General features: G+C 41.6%; 1 protein-coding gene across 9 annotated transcripts in view; it reads left to right on the top strand.

Annotated features, from left to right (window-relative positions):
• The first annotated feature begins 290 nt into the window (after positions 1 to 290).
• fat1a (FAT atypical cadherin 1a) overlaps positions 291 to 12,703 on the top strand; it is a 78,116-nt gene continuing 65,703 nt past the window's right edge. For 4 of the 9 annotated variants that reach the window (XM_005936759.3, XM_005936760.3, XM_005936762.3 and 1 more), the window contains exons 1-2: positions 2,160 to 2,327; positions 3,791 to 7,081. In XM_005936759.3, coding sequence (XP_005936821.1) covers positions 2,288 to 2,327; positions 3,791 to 7,081 — 3,331 coding nt within the window. In that variant the 5' untranslated portion in view covers positions 2,160 to 2,287. Of the gene's footprint in view, positions 724 to 2,159; positions 2,328 to 3,790; positions 7,082 to 12,703 lie in introns of those variants that run through there. The other 5 variants (XR_316730.3, XR_316731.3, XM_042226463.1 and 2 more) reach the window with 2 other exon arrangements.

Here is a 12,703-nt window from a genome sequence, read left to right on the forward strand (position 1 = left end):
GCTGATGTCCTTACTGGAAAAACTCTCCAACAAATTCAGAGTGCATTTGTCGCAGAGGAAATGCTTCAAATGCTATGTTTGTTTGTTTTTTATTGTCAGGAACTGTGCTCGATCAGGAAATCTGCAGCAGACAATTTGAATTAAATCATTACGCTAAGTTGGATTTATGTGCGTAACAAATAACTGGATAAGCACAGAGCCCAAAACAAACAAACTGAGAATCACACAGACATCACTTTCACCGTCAGCTGTTGTTGGTGTGTGATCCCCCCACCCCACTCTCGTCTAGCTCGTACCGCTACTTTTCCGAAGGGGAGAGCAGCAGGCAAGAAAATCGCCAGTCATTTCTCTTCTCGTGCGCTCTTCTATAAGATTGCGATTTTTCCCGATATCACCTGAAGGCATCAGCAGCATGCCGGCACCTGAACCGTTGTGGAGTGGAGCAGCGAGGCAAACCATAGCCCATAGCTTTTTTCTTTTCTTTTCTCCTGCAATAAGCCACCATGTGTGATGCCTCCGAGCATATCGGAGCTGAAGGCAATAAAACTGTGAGAATAAGCTGAAGAGAAGAAAAGTAGCGGATTGCCATCAGCAGAAGCTCCCTCCCGCCTCATCTGAGAGATCCTCGCAAACGAGATTTAGAAAGAAAAAAAGGAAAAAAACAAACAGATTTATGTGAAGGGAAGTTTGGGAACGACAACCAGCGCTGGTTAAGCTGGTCTGGTGAGTAGTCTCGAATCGTATTTCAAGAGCATGGCACATGGTTTGATTTGATTTTTTTTTTCTTTCAAGCGACTCTTGAAACTTTGGACTGAACTCAAAGCACTTTTCTTTTAGTAAGCGCTTAAAAAGTGAGTATTTTGTCTGACTTGTGCCAAAAAAAGAACCAAACGCGCAATTACGCACGCTCACAATCGCGCGCATTGGGTAGTAGTAGTAAGTAGGTTGCATGTTGACAAGTTGTCAAGCTCCATGCAGCACAGGCTTTTTTTTTTCCTGCAGGCGCACCAGCTGGAGCTCTGCAGTCCGGGCAAGAGCAGTGAGACAGCGCCATCAATCGCATGGCAGCCACACTCCTCTGTGCGTAAAGTGCAGCTTTGGTCTGAGAGGAGCAACGTGTGTGATGATGAGAGGGGTGGTGGCGGCGGGGGTGGGGGTGATAGGATCAGCGCCTTCGTAGCCAGTGTACCAACACTATCAGTCACCCTGCTCTAATGCCCAAACACAGACCCCGGGATGCACTGCTGGCCACTTTATTTCCAGCCGTACCCGGGATATTAAAAAAACAATAACACTAGTGAGAGTAATGAGAAGATCATCTCAAGAACTGATGTTTAAAATGCAATAACATACGCGAGGATTATTATTATTATTTATTTATTTATATTTTTTGCATTTGCACGTTTTATTAGCTCATTTGTCCTGGGAATACCTGAACTGAGATTTCATTACCAAAATAAGGTTTGTCCACATTCTTACGCTGACAGCTGGATTATGATATAAAGGCTAAGTCAGATTCTACAGCAGAAAGTGAATATGAAACATTTGTTTGTTAATCATTAGCCAGAAGGCCATGCACAAAATAACCTGTAACCTAATAAGGCTTGGTCCTTTATAAGGATGTCTCCCACCTCAAAAAAAGAAAAAAAAAGGGGGGTGGGGGGCATTAATTTGTCTTGCTGTAAATAAAAGGAGAATACAGTAACGAGGGGGGGTGGGATCCATTAGGACTCACACCTCATGAGCCCAGTAGCCTTAATGCTTCCAAACAGCAATTTGGGATAAATTATATAATTATACTGGGATTTGATTTTCTACTCGTGTAGCCACAATCAGAACACCGTGGAAAGTGAACGTTTGGGGGTTGGAAAGTTTTGAATAATTTTAGCTGAAAGGAATAAGAATACTACAAAAAAAGGGGGGGCAGGTTACCTTGGGGCTGAAGTGGTAGCTGCTGAATGAAAATTAAAGCGATTCCGCGGAAAGGACCAGGGTTCAGCCTTTCTGGAAATATTTCATATGAGAATACAAGGCGAACCGCATTAAATCAAATCAAATCAAAAGGGTCGCGGGTTCAGAGCGGAAAAGGTCCTATCCTGCTGCCAGCCCGGTAAGTAGATCCGGACGTGCGCAGCGCGGAGAGATACCAGGCAAGTGGAGTGTGGGAGAGAAAGGAAAGGAAAGCAGTGAGGGAAAAGAGAGAGCTTGCCTGCTGGTGGCAGATGGGGTAACGGAGAGGAGAAAAGTCCACGTAATACCATGCCGAGATTTGGACTACATAAACTACATGCAAAACCCCCAAATCTCCGAATTTAATATTAAAAGAGGTACGTAAGTTGTTGTGTTTTTACTCAGTGGGCTTTTTTTGATGGTCAGCGATGTTTAAGCGTCTGCATCTCTGTAACGTGGAAAAAAAAGTTAGGTCTGCTATTGTGAGGTGCGAAAGAAAAGCAACCGCTGGCTACTTTGGGTGATTCTTTGGAGAACTTTTCGATACAGAGTGAATGTCGAACGTCGTTTTTGATGACGTACGCACACACTTTGTGCTGTTTTGTGTTGGGAATACGTATCTTTTTTCCTACTAACCCCCCAGCAAATCTCTGCTAAGTGCAGTCTGCCATCGTTTCGAAGTGAATGGCTGTAGTTGGGGGATGGGGTTAGACGTGAAATAGTCTCGAGGCACCTAACTCATTTTTTTGAAACATTTGAACTTTTTTTTTTTCAAAATGAAAAACGGCTCTCTGCCGAGAGCATTCAGAGAAACGGAATTTAAACAAATGGATACTCTTCTGTATCGTAAAGAAAACGGGAAAAAAAAGAGCCAGAATTTTAAGTTTTAGTTACAGTTTCTTTTTTTCTGCAGCAGTTGTCTGCAAGCAGATGGTTCTTTTGTGCCTGCGGGTTATAGTTTTAGATTAAAGGTGATTGGGGCTCAAACCCTGTCATTTATTAACCCCGCATAAAACATTAATAATTAAACTAGTGGGGCTGTTTTGTCACGCCAAAAGTAAATATATATATATATATATTTGTTTTTTTACAACGTGCGCACACATAGCAGCGTCTTGCTTTTTATTTGTCTTTGTGGACTCCCACACGGAGCCGGGGACGTTGTAAAGCAGTTGTAAACGAATGAACCCGTAATTTGAAAGCACTTTCTCAGTCATCTGGCCTTCGAGTTTAATTCTGATTGTACTTCGACGAGATTATACAGAGATTATTTTATTTACCACACACCTTTGCCATCATCATCTTTTTTTGCTGCATTTCTGCACGAGTGAAAGTCCAGCATCATTTTGTAGTTACGAGATTGTTCGTAGTGCTCGTGTAGTAATATGTTAATGAGTATAATCAGATTTCTATATGTCTAATGTACAACCCAAAAATGTAAATTATAGCACTGCAGTTTTCAAAGAAGCCCGAGCTTTTTTTCTTTTTTCTTTAGCTCATTATGAGGAGGTTTTGTGACATTTGCGTGTTCAGAATGGCACCCATGGCAGGCATCTGGCATTGTCACCTGACTGACTGATCTGCTTCATCTTATTTCCACATGAAACCTGTTTAGTCTTTGTCACACTTATCATCACTTGTCATGATATTTAAAGGAGTCTGGGGGGGAAAATTGTGCGATAAATAATGTGGTTTTCAGCATTATAGCAGTTTTCCAGCCTACTTAGATGAAGACTGATTGTTGAAAATAAAAATTTCCCCTTAAATGTTATTGTAGGATCCCAATGAAATGTTTCTGCATGATTATAGGTCTAAAATCCTTTTTTTCTCTCCCTCTCAGGGTGGTTCGGTGAAGATCACGGTACGATAATGGGGAAGCACTGGGTTCCACTGCTTGTGCTGCTCCAGCAGCTCCTCTGTGGCTGTGCAGGGAACCAAAGGATGGCGAGGGCCACCTCCATGCAGTTCACGCATTCTCTTTACAATGCCACCATATATGAGAACTCTGCTGCTAAGACTTACTTAGAAAGTCACACCAAAATGGGAATCTTTATCACAGACCCAGAGTGGGACATACGGTACAAAATCATCTCTGGAGACAATGAGAACCTATTCAAAGCAGAGGACTATCTGCTGGGAGATTTCAGTTTTTTGCGAATAAGGACCAAAGGAGGCAGCACTGCCATTCTGAACCGGGAGGTTAAAGACCACTACGTGCTGACTATTAAAGCTTCTGAGAGAAACACCAATTTGGAGTGTCGCACTCGAGTGAAGGTACAGGTACTGGACACCAACGACCTCAGGCCTCTCTTCTCACCCACGTCCTATAGCATTGCTCTGCCAGAGAACACGGCAATCCGCACAAGCGTGGCCAAAGTCACGGCAACTGATGCAGACATCGGTACAAATGGAGAATACTACTATAGTTTCCGGGAATGGACAGACATGTTTGCAGTACATCCAACCAGCGGTGTGGTGACACTGACGGGCAAACTAGATTACTCTGAGACGAAGCTGTACGAGTTGGAGATCCTTGCCGTGGACAGAGGGATGAAGCTGTACGGGAGCAGTGGTTTCAGTAGCATGGCCAGACTTACAGTCAGGGTGGAGCAGGCCAATGAGCACGCACCTGTAATTACTGCAGTAACCTTGGCCCCCTCTGATGCAGACCATGACCCCACTTATGCCATTGTGACAGTGGAGGACAAAGATCAAGGACCAAATGGAGAAATAGCATCACTGAGCATTGTGGCTGGTGACCCTCTTCAACAGTTCAAGGCTGCAAGAACCAACCCCGGGAGCAGGGAGTATAAAATAAAAGCAGTCAAAGATGTCGACTGGGATAGCCAACCTTTTGGATACAACCTCACTTTACAGGCAAAGGACAAAGGCAGCCCCCCTCAATTTTCATCAGCTAAATTGGTACATGTCACTTCTCCACAGTTCAAAGTGGGCCCTGCTGTATTTGAAAAGGCCATTTACAGAGTCAATCTGAGTGAATTCGCCCCCCTTCACACACCTGTCACTATGGTAACAGCTGTGCCAAAGTATCCACAACTAAAATATGCTTTTAGGCACAAATCTGACAAGAACAGATTCACCATCAATCCAGATACTGGCTTAATCAGCACCGCAGGGCCAATCAATGCTGATATTTCCTCACAATTTCAGTTGGATGTGATTACAAGTGACAAAAAAGCAACAACCAAAGTGATTGTTGATGTGATTGATGTAAATAACAATGCACCTGAATTCCAGCAGACATCTTACAAGGCCAGTGTTGATGAGAATGTACCCATAGGGACTAGTGTGGTGACTGTTAAAGCCACTGATCTAGACAAAGGGGAGAATGGCTATGTGACCTACAGCATTACCAATGTGAATCCTCAGCCGTTTGTCATTGACTACTTCTCTGGTGTCATCAGTACCTCGGAGGTCCTAGATTATGAGCTCATGCCCAGGATTTACAATCTTAAAGTCAGAGCATCAGACTGGGGATCCCCATTCCGGAGAGAGGTGGAAGCATCAGTCATTATAACGTTAAACAACCTGAATGACAATAAGCCTTTGTTTGAAAATGTGGACTGTGAAGTGACTGTGCCGAGAGATCACGGCGTGGGAGAGCAGATAACAACAGCATCTGCCATTGATGCTGATGAACTGCAGCTAGTACGGTACAATATTAAAGCTGGGAATGATCTTGACCTGTTTGAGCTGAACCCAAACTCTGGCATGCTTTCACTGAAGCACTCGCTGAGCGAGGGAGAGGCAGCTAAGGTCTCGTTTCATAGTTTACAAATCGTTGCATCTGATGGCGAACATGAGACTCAGCCAATGATTATGAACATAACTGTCATCACGGCGCGCAAGCCCGTCCAGTTAAAGTGCGTGGAAACCGGAGTTGCTACTATGCTGGCTGAAAAGCTGCTTCAGGGCAGCAAAATCCACACGCAGAATGAGCCGGATGACAACTTCATGGACTTTCACTCAGTCAACCGGTACACTCCTCAGTTCTCAGAGTCTTTTCCAAGTGTTATTGAAGTCAAAGAAGATCTCCCTGTCGGGGCCCGGATTGTCCATTTAAATGCCACAGACTCAGATAGTGGCTTTAATGGGAAGCTAGTGTATGTTATTTCAGGAGGAGATGCAGAAAGCCACTTCATAGTAGATATGGAAACTGGTTGGCTTTTGGTTTACTCTCCTCTTGACCGGGAAACAGCAGATCACTACACCCTCAACATTACAGTTTATGATCTCGGGATACCACAGAAATCCTCATCGCGTCTCTTGGATGTTAAAATCTTAGACACCAATGACAATAGCCCCCAGTTTTTGCAAGAATCTTATTCTGTTGAAATAACTGAGAGTACACCTGTTGGGACTGAAATCATCCAGGTGGATTCAACAGATAAGGATCGAGGTGACAATGGAATCGTCAAGTACTCAATTTTGGGAGGCACAGATCATTTTGCAATCAATGAAAATACCGGTGTGGTGACAGTGACAAAGCCACTGGATCGCGAGCTCCATCCATTTTATGTCTTGAAGATTGCGGCACGTGACCAGGCAGGAAATGAGCCTCAGCTGGTGTCCACAGTTCCCCTCAAAATCACCTTGGAAGATGTGAATGATAATCCACCCAAATTCTTCCCTCCTAATTACCGTGTAAAAGTGAGGGAGGACCTTCCAATCGGTACAGTAATCATGTGGCTGGAGGCTCATGACCCCGATATTGGGCCTTCCAGTCAGGTACGATACAGCCTTATTGATAATGGAGACGGGAATTTCGAAGTAGACAAACTCAGCGGTGCGCTGCGAATTGTTCAGAATCTAGATTATGAGACAAAACAGGTGTATAATCTTACTGCAAAAGCTAAAGACAAAGGGAAGCCCATATCTTTGTCATCAACCTGCTTTATCGAGGTGGACGTGGTGGACGTGAATGAGAATCTTTACAGGCCTATGTTCCGATCGTTTGTGGAAAAGGGATTTATAAAAGAGGATGCGGTCATTGGGACTTCAGTGATGAGTGTAACAGCTGAAGATGAAGACAGAGGCCGAGATGGAGAGATTCGATACTCCATCCGAGATGGGTCTGGCCTGGGGGTATTCTCCATTGATGAGGAAACTGGTGAGTCTCTTTATTCGCTAGATCTATGTGAAGCTTGTGTTGAAAGACCTGCATAAGGAAAGTATTATGCAGCTACAGTTTATTCAGTCATGTTCCACTGTGTGGAATAATGAGCTAAGGGAGTCTTCTAAGAGACGGGTGAAGTTCCCTTTTTCAGTCATTTTTCTTCTTTTGGAGATTTTATGGCAGGAACAGATGGACTAGCTCTCTCTTAGACCTGTGTGGACATTCAGAAGTAGGTGCTGGTGTACAAGGAACACACATGGATTCATAATAAAATGGGTTGCATTTGGAAAACGGTCAAATCTGTTTGACCCAAATCTAAAATGTTAAGCATATATATTTTCAGTATAGTACCAATGGCACGGATTTGCTTGTGGATTTCCTATCATGCTGCAGAAAATATGTTAATACACTCTCAGCCGCCCAGAATGAGTCCAACAGCTGACTCAAATTAGCACAAAATAAGCAGTCTGGGATTCTTGGAGTTCCTACCCCAAACATAGCAATCACCTGGGTTGGATGTTTGTGCCTGGCTTCTCTGCATTCCTTTTAAAAGTTAGTAACAACATTTTTGACTTGCTTAATGTGACTTAAATCCCCATTTGAAATTACATTTCTCTCTGCACTTTACATATTTAATGACTAAATGAGGCAGTGAAACGAATTGCATAATGCAGCGATTTTTCTTGGCACATGTAACCTCAAAAGTTTATAGGTTTCTTAAGAAAGCTGGAAACGTGATCTATCAGTCTGCTGCTGACTTTTACTGTTGAGAAAGAGGTTTATATTTTTAGGTTAATGTTTAGTAAGAATTAGATATATGTGAAGTATTCAGTGAGCTGACAGGAAGTCTCCACAGTGAACCTGTTGGGAAAAACCTTCTTCTGCCTCGTAAATTTAGCATGAGAAGATGAGCCGTTATGAAGGATGCAACCTTCAGGGCAGTTTGTCAGCTGCTGTGTTTGCGATTGTTTCTGAGGTAGTGGTTGGATGTCTCATTTTAATAAGATTTTTGCTTTATGAAGACAGATGCTGGGATATTTAAAGCTTGAACTAGTGACTGAGCACTTTCATGGATGCATGAAGGAGTTTTCATTGAGTTACTTTCTGTTTTGGTACTTCTATATTAAATGAATCTGGATGCATAGCATGGATTTTAAATGGGTTAATGCCTTACCAGCGTTTCACCAGAGTGTACGGTCTGTGAGAATATTTAACAAATATAGCAAGAAAAGTCATTCATGAGCATGCATACATTCTCTAATACCAATTACTTGGACATTTGTTTAGTGATTTCATGCTGTAAGAAAAAACATTGCACAATGATCAGGCCATCAGTCATTAGTACATCCAAATTACTCCTCTCCTATTGTAATAATGGTCATATAAAGGCAGTTTTGTGGGAATTTTGCAGGATCGTTTAAATGATTTGAACTTTTTTTAGGTGTAAAATGTCATCACTTTATCATTATTCAGTTCGACATATGCATTGAATTTCATCACATTTATTGTATGAATTTTCTGAATATAGCAAAAAAAGTTTTTGTGAAGTTAAGGTAACATCAACTTTTAACCACCAGCTTTTAATCATTTCAGTACATTGAATTTAAATCTAAAACTGTGCGTCCATGAGTTGAGTCATGTTCAGAAACTTCAGAGATCACAGTGACCATGACCTTTAACTGCTGGCATCTAATCTGTTCATTGCTGAGTCCAAGGCAGTTTTTGTGCCAAATCTGAAAGAAATCCCTCCATCCATCCCACCAATAAGGCCCTACACCTTAGTACTGTGATACTACTAATATTACTGTTGATGGCGCCGCATGCAGACCTGTGACTGGCGTCTACGTCTGCCTTTAAAATCCCATGTAGGGCACAGATTCTGGGAGCCTGGTTTGATCTTCTACTTAATCCCTGAGGCCTATATTAAGTGATTATCAGGAGGTGCAATGATAGGATTGTCCTGGGCTGGGTCCTGTTATTATGGATTACATCTGAGGTCAGTAGACAACTAAATAGAGCCAAGGTGGTAATGCCGCTCCTATGATTTCACTAGATGAAGGGTGTGGTGTGCTAAAGCTACCATATGCGTTTAAAATATTGTGCCTCCAAAAGGAAAATATAAGCACGGGTGCGTCCCCACTATATACTCTTCTGCAGCTGCATGTTGTGAATTTTAACCAGGCTGTTTTAAAATCGTTTAAAATTAGAAAACAAGTGAAAAAGTGGTGTGGGGAAAACTGCCAGGAGCCGCACACCTCTAGTTTTGAAATTTGTTTTTCTCAGTGGGAAGTAGTGAAGGCAGAAGTGTTTTTGCGTTTTACTTGATGCTTGTGTTGCTGAACTTGGGCATGTGTTTGTTAAGAGTACATCAATCACAGTCTTGATCTGCATTGCATTGTTTTGCTCGTTCCATCACCACATGTGTAAAACCCAATGATTTTTTCTTATAGTAACATCCACAGGAAGACTGTTATGTGGGTCACATAGTGTTGCTGTGTAAAGCATAGCACTCTGTAGTGGTTGAGCTAGTCGACAGTGAGTGACTCTTGAAGAGTAGGAGTATCAAACAAACCCAAACAAAGGATGTATTGAGACTTTGAGAGTGACATTCATAAACCATCCAAGGAACAAACAAATTATTTGTTTCAGGCACAGATAAAGTAAAAAAAAAAAAGCTGTCTATTGTTGCTGTTTATTGAACACCATCTTGTCCTCATTTACATCAACTCAAAGTAGGAGGAAACCTCCCATGCAAGCCACGTCGTCTTCTTCTATTATGGTTGCTTTCCGTTGGACTGAGGGAGTCCATGGCAACTGTTTGTCCAGACATTCTCTGTGTTATTAAAAGCTCTGTGGTCACTGGATGAGTGCCATCTTAATTTAAACATACCCTCATGAAGGCTCATTCCTGGGTCTTTTCCCATTCTGCACAACAAATCCATTGCTCATCAGTTTAACTGGAAACTTGGCTGATAGTGACGTGATTTTTAACTAGAAAGGACTAAGAGCAAAATAACTCAGCTTTAGGGCTGTGGGATATGACCAAAATCTCATATACATATAGACATTTATCGTCCTGACAACGGTATCACAAAAATTTTACATTTTCTGTAAATTCTGTGAATCTCGGGCAGCTTGACTTGCGTGAAGTATTTTCAGCTGTTGGAGTTTTCTTGAAAAAGGTGGCTAGCTACTGTTTTACATGTTGTGGCTCCAGAGGCCAGCTGGTATTACAATTTTGTGGCAAATGGCTCATGCAGTGACTTAGTTTTTTATGTATTTTACAGGTTTGTCTTTAAAAAGGCTTTGCAGTTAGTACTCTAAAAAGACTGAAAGCAATTTGAAGAGAGGCTGCCACTCCTGAGCTTTAATTCCTCAGCTGATAATATGGCTGTGGAGAAATCCACTGGGGAAGTGCGTGTGTGTCATAGGAATTTGTTAGGATTATACCTCTTCAAATTTCACACTCATCACAAATTGATGAGTTTCCAAATAAGCCTGTGCCTTTTATAGAGCAAACCTAGATGGCACTTCTGTCCTTAAGAAAGGCTAACAATCATTATAATCTTCATACAAGCAGCTGTAGAAACAGTTACATACTGTTGAGGTGAAAAGACATATAAATTCATATGAGGTCAACTTCCAGTCCTAGTTCAAACAGACTAGCAATAAAGCTATGCTTATCTTGATGAACCTGTGCAAGTCTCCACTCCTCCAAGCACACCTGACTCAACCTGACACACCTAGGCAAGGGTTTTTTTTTTTATTGCCAGTGAGTAATCGTCTTAATTTTCCTCTGTCTGCAACAATCGAAGAAGAAGGCAGTTTCAGAAAAGACAGAGGTAAATGAGTAATGAGCAATCTTCACAGGAGTCCTTTTCCAGCACCTTTAATGAACCACTGTGTAACTGAGTCTCATGCTGTGGGATTCAGTATTTATTGGTGAAAGTCTTTATGATGGTTTGAATTTAAGAGTTTGGAAGAAGTGACTAGCACAACTTTGGAATCTGCAGTCACTTCTGTGAGCGCTAAGTCGACATCTGTGACATTTGTGCTATTTTGAAAACTCAGGGTTATGGTAGGCGTTTTGACTTCTGATGACTTAGGCCCTGGAGGGTAAAGGTTACCAAACAGGGTGAATAAAGTAGCCTGAGACAATTGAATTGAGTTAGTCTAATACGGAGAAAATTGTAACCTTTCAGAATAGATCTACTGATTCTGGCATTGGGAGCGACAGGCTACCTGTGGAAAACAGGGGGTTTTAAAAACACCCCTGCATTTTCATAACTTTGCCATTGCCCGGCTTAATGATGACTGCTAGCTTAATTAATGTTTACATTTACTGAACTCTTACTCAGAGCCGGCTCCAGACTGATTGACAGAATGCCGAAGAAGTTGTTCTTGTGCCTGCTTTTTGTTAAAACGGAGGCAATGACTTTAGTTCAGCAAAGTTTTCTGTTTTTTAATAGCTTATGCAGCAGGGAGGGATTATGTACCAGGTCAAGTCTAAATAATTGAAAAGGAACATGCTTGCAACAGTCTAAGACGGCTATAGTTAAAGCTATACTAAGAACCCTATATAATAATCACTATTTATCTCCTGTAGATAGCCAGTGTCTTTAGTGGTAGTATGTATTTTGGGCCATGTATTTTGGGAATATAGATGGAAGATGGAAGTGAACATTTTGATAGGGTAATATATAGTTAATAATAACAAAAATTAAAATATTTTACTCCTTTCATTTAAAGTGGACTCTGTCACTGTATGCAGGCATGTAAGAGCTAAACTTTCTTTAAGCATAACGCCTTTTTTTGTGCATTGTCAATGTGTTAGTAAACCAAACCATAACCCAAAAGGAACTGTGATTGAAGAGTGTGTCTTTGGTGGCTTTGATGAAGATCTAGACAGGCCTTACCTTGAAAATCTACTCCAAGGAAGATGTGTCTCTGCTTGAAGTTAAATTGTGCAATGTACAAGTTAACCGAAGCAGTGTGTTGAGTCTACATGAGGCGCAGATGCTGATTGTATAATGTATGCATTGCCCTTTCTTGTTGGATAAAATATGCATTGCCCTTTCACTTGAAGCTGTTTGCAGCCTGTACTGTGAAAGGGTTCTTTGTGAAGGCAAATGAAACAGTTTGATGCATAATGACAAAGTCCTGTTCCATTAGCACAAAAAGTTGCCAGCGCTTCACTTCTTTTTCCATCATGATAAAATAAACAGGTCCTTAACCAGAATAAAAAGATCTACTCTTGTACGTGTTTATGCTCAGGATTTTGGCTTCTAGTTTAGTTTTAAAAGTGCAAACTGTTACCCTCTCACACCTTTAAAAAAAACAAACTTTTTAAAGCCTATATGTTTGAGATAAAAGTTAGACTGCTAAGTGGCACATGATCCCAAATAGTCTTTGCTTGAGTGCTGTTACTCTGGAGATGGGACCAAGAATGTGGAGCGGGACAAAGTTGATTGTAGGTTACTAAATGAAAAACACACTTTCCCTCGTTAAAAGTATGTTGTTCTCTCAGTCCATTAAATCTTTTTAAAGAAACCTTGAGCTGCCTTGCGCACAGGACATGCTTCATTGTGTGTTTATTCATGTCACGCTAAGACTCGT

The sequence above is a fragment of the Haplochromis burtoni genome, unplaced genomic scaffold, assembly GCF_018398535.1.
Source record: "Haplochromis burtoni strain Fernald_Lab_line unplaced genomic scaffold, NCSU_Asbu1 Contig_213, whole genome shotgun sequence".
Classification (NCBI taxonomy): Eukaryota; Metazoa; Chordata; class Actinopteri; order Cichliformes; family Cichlidae; genus Haplochromis; species Haplochromis burtoni.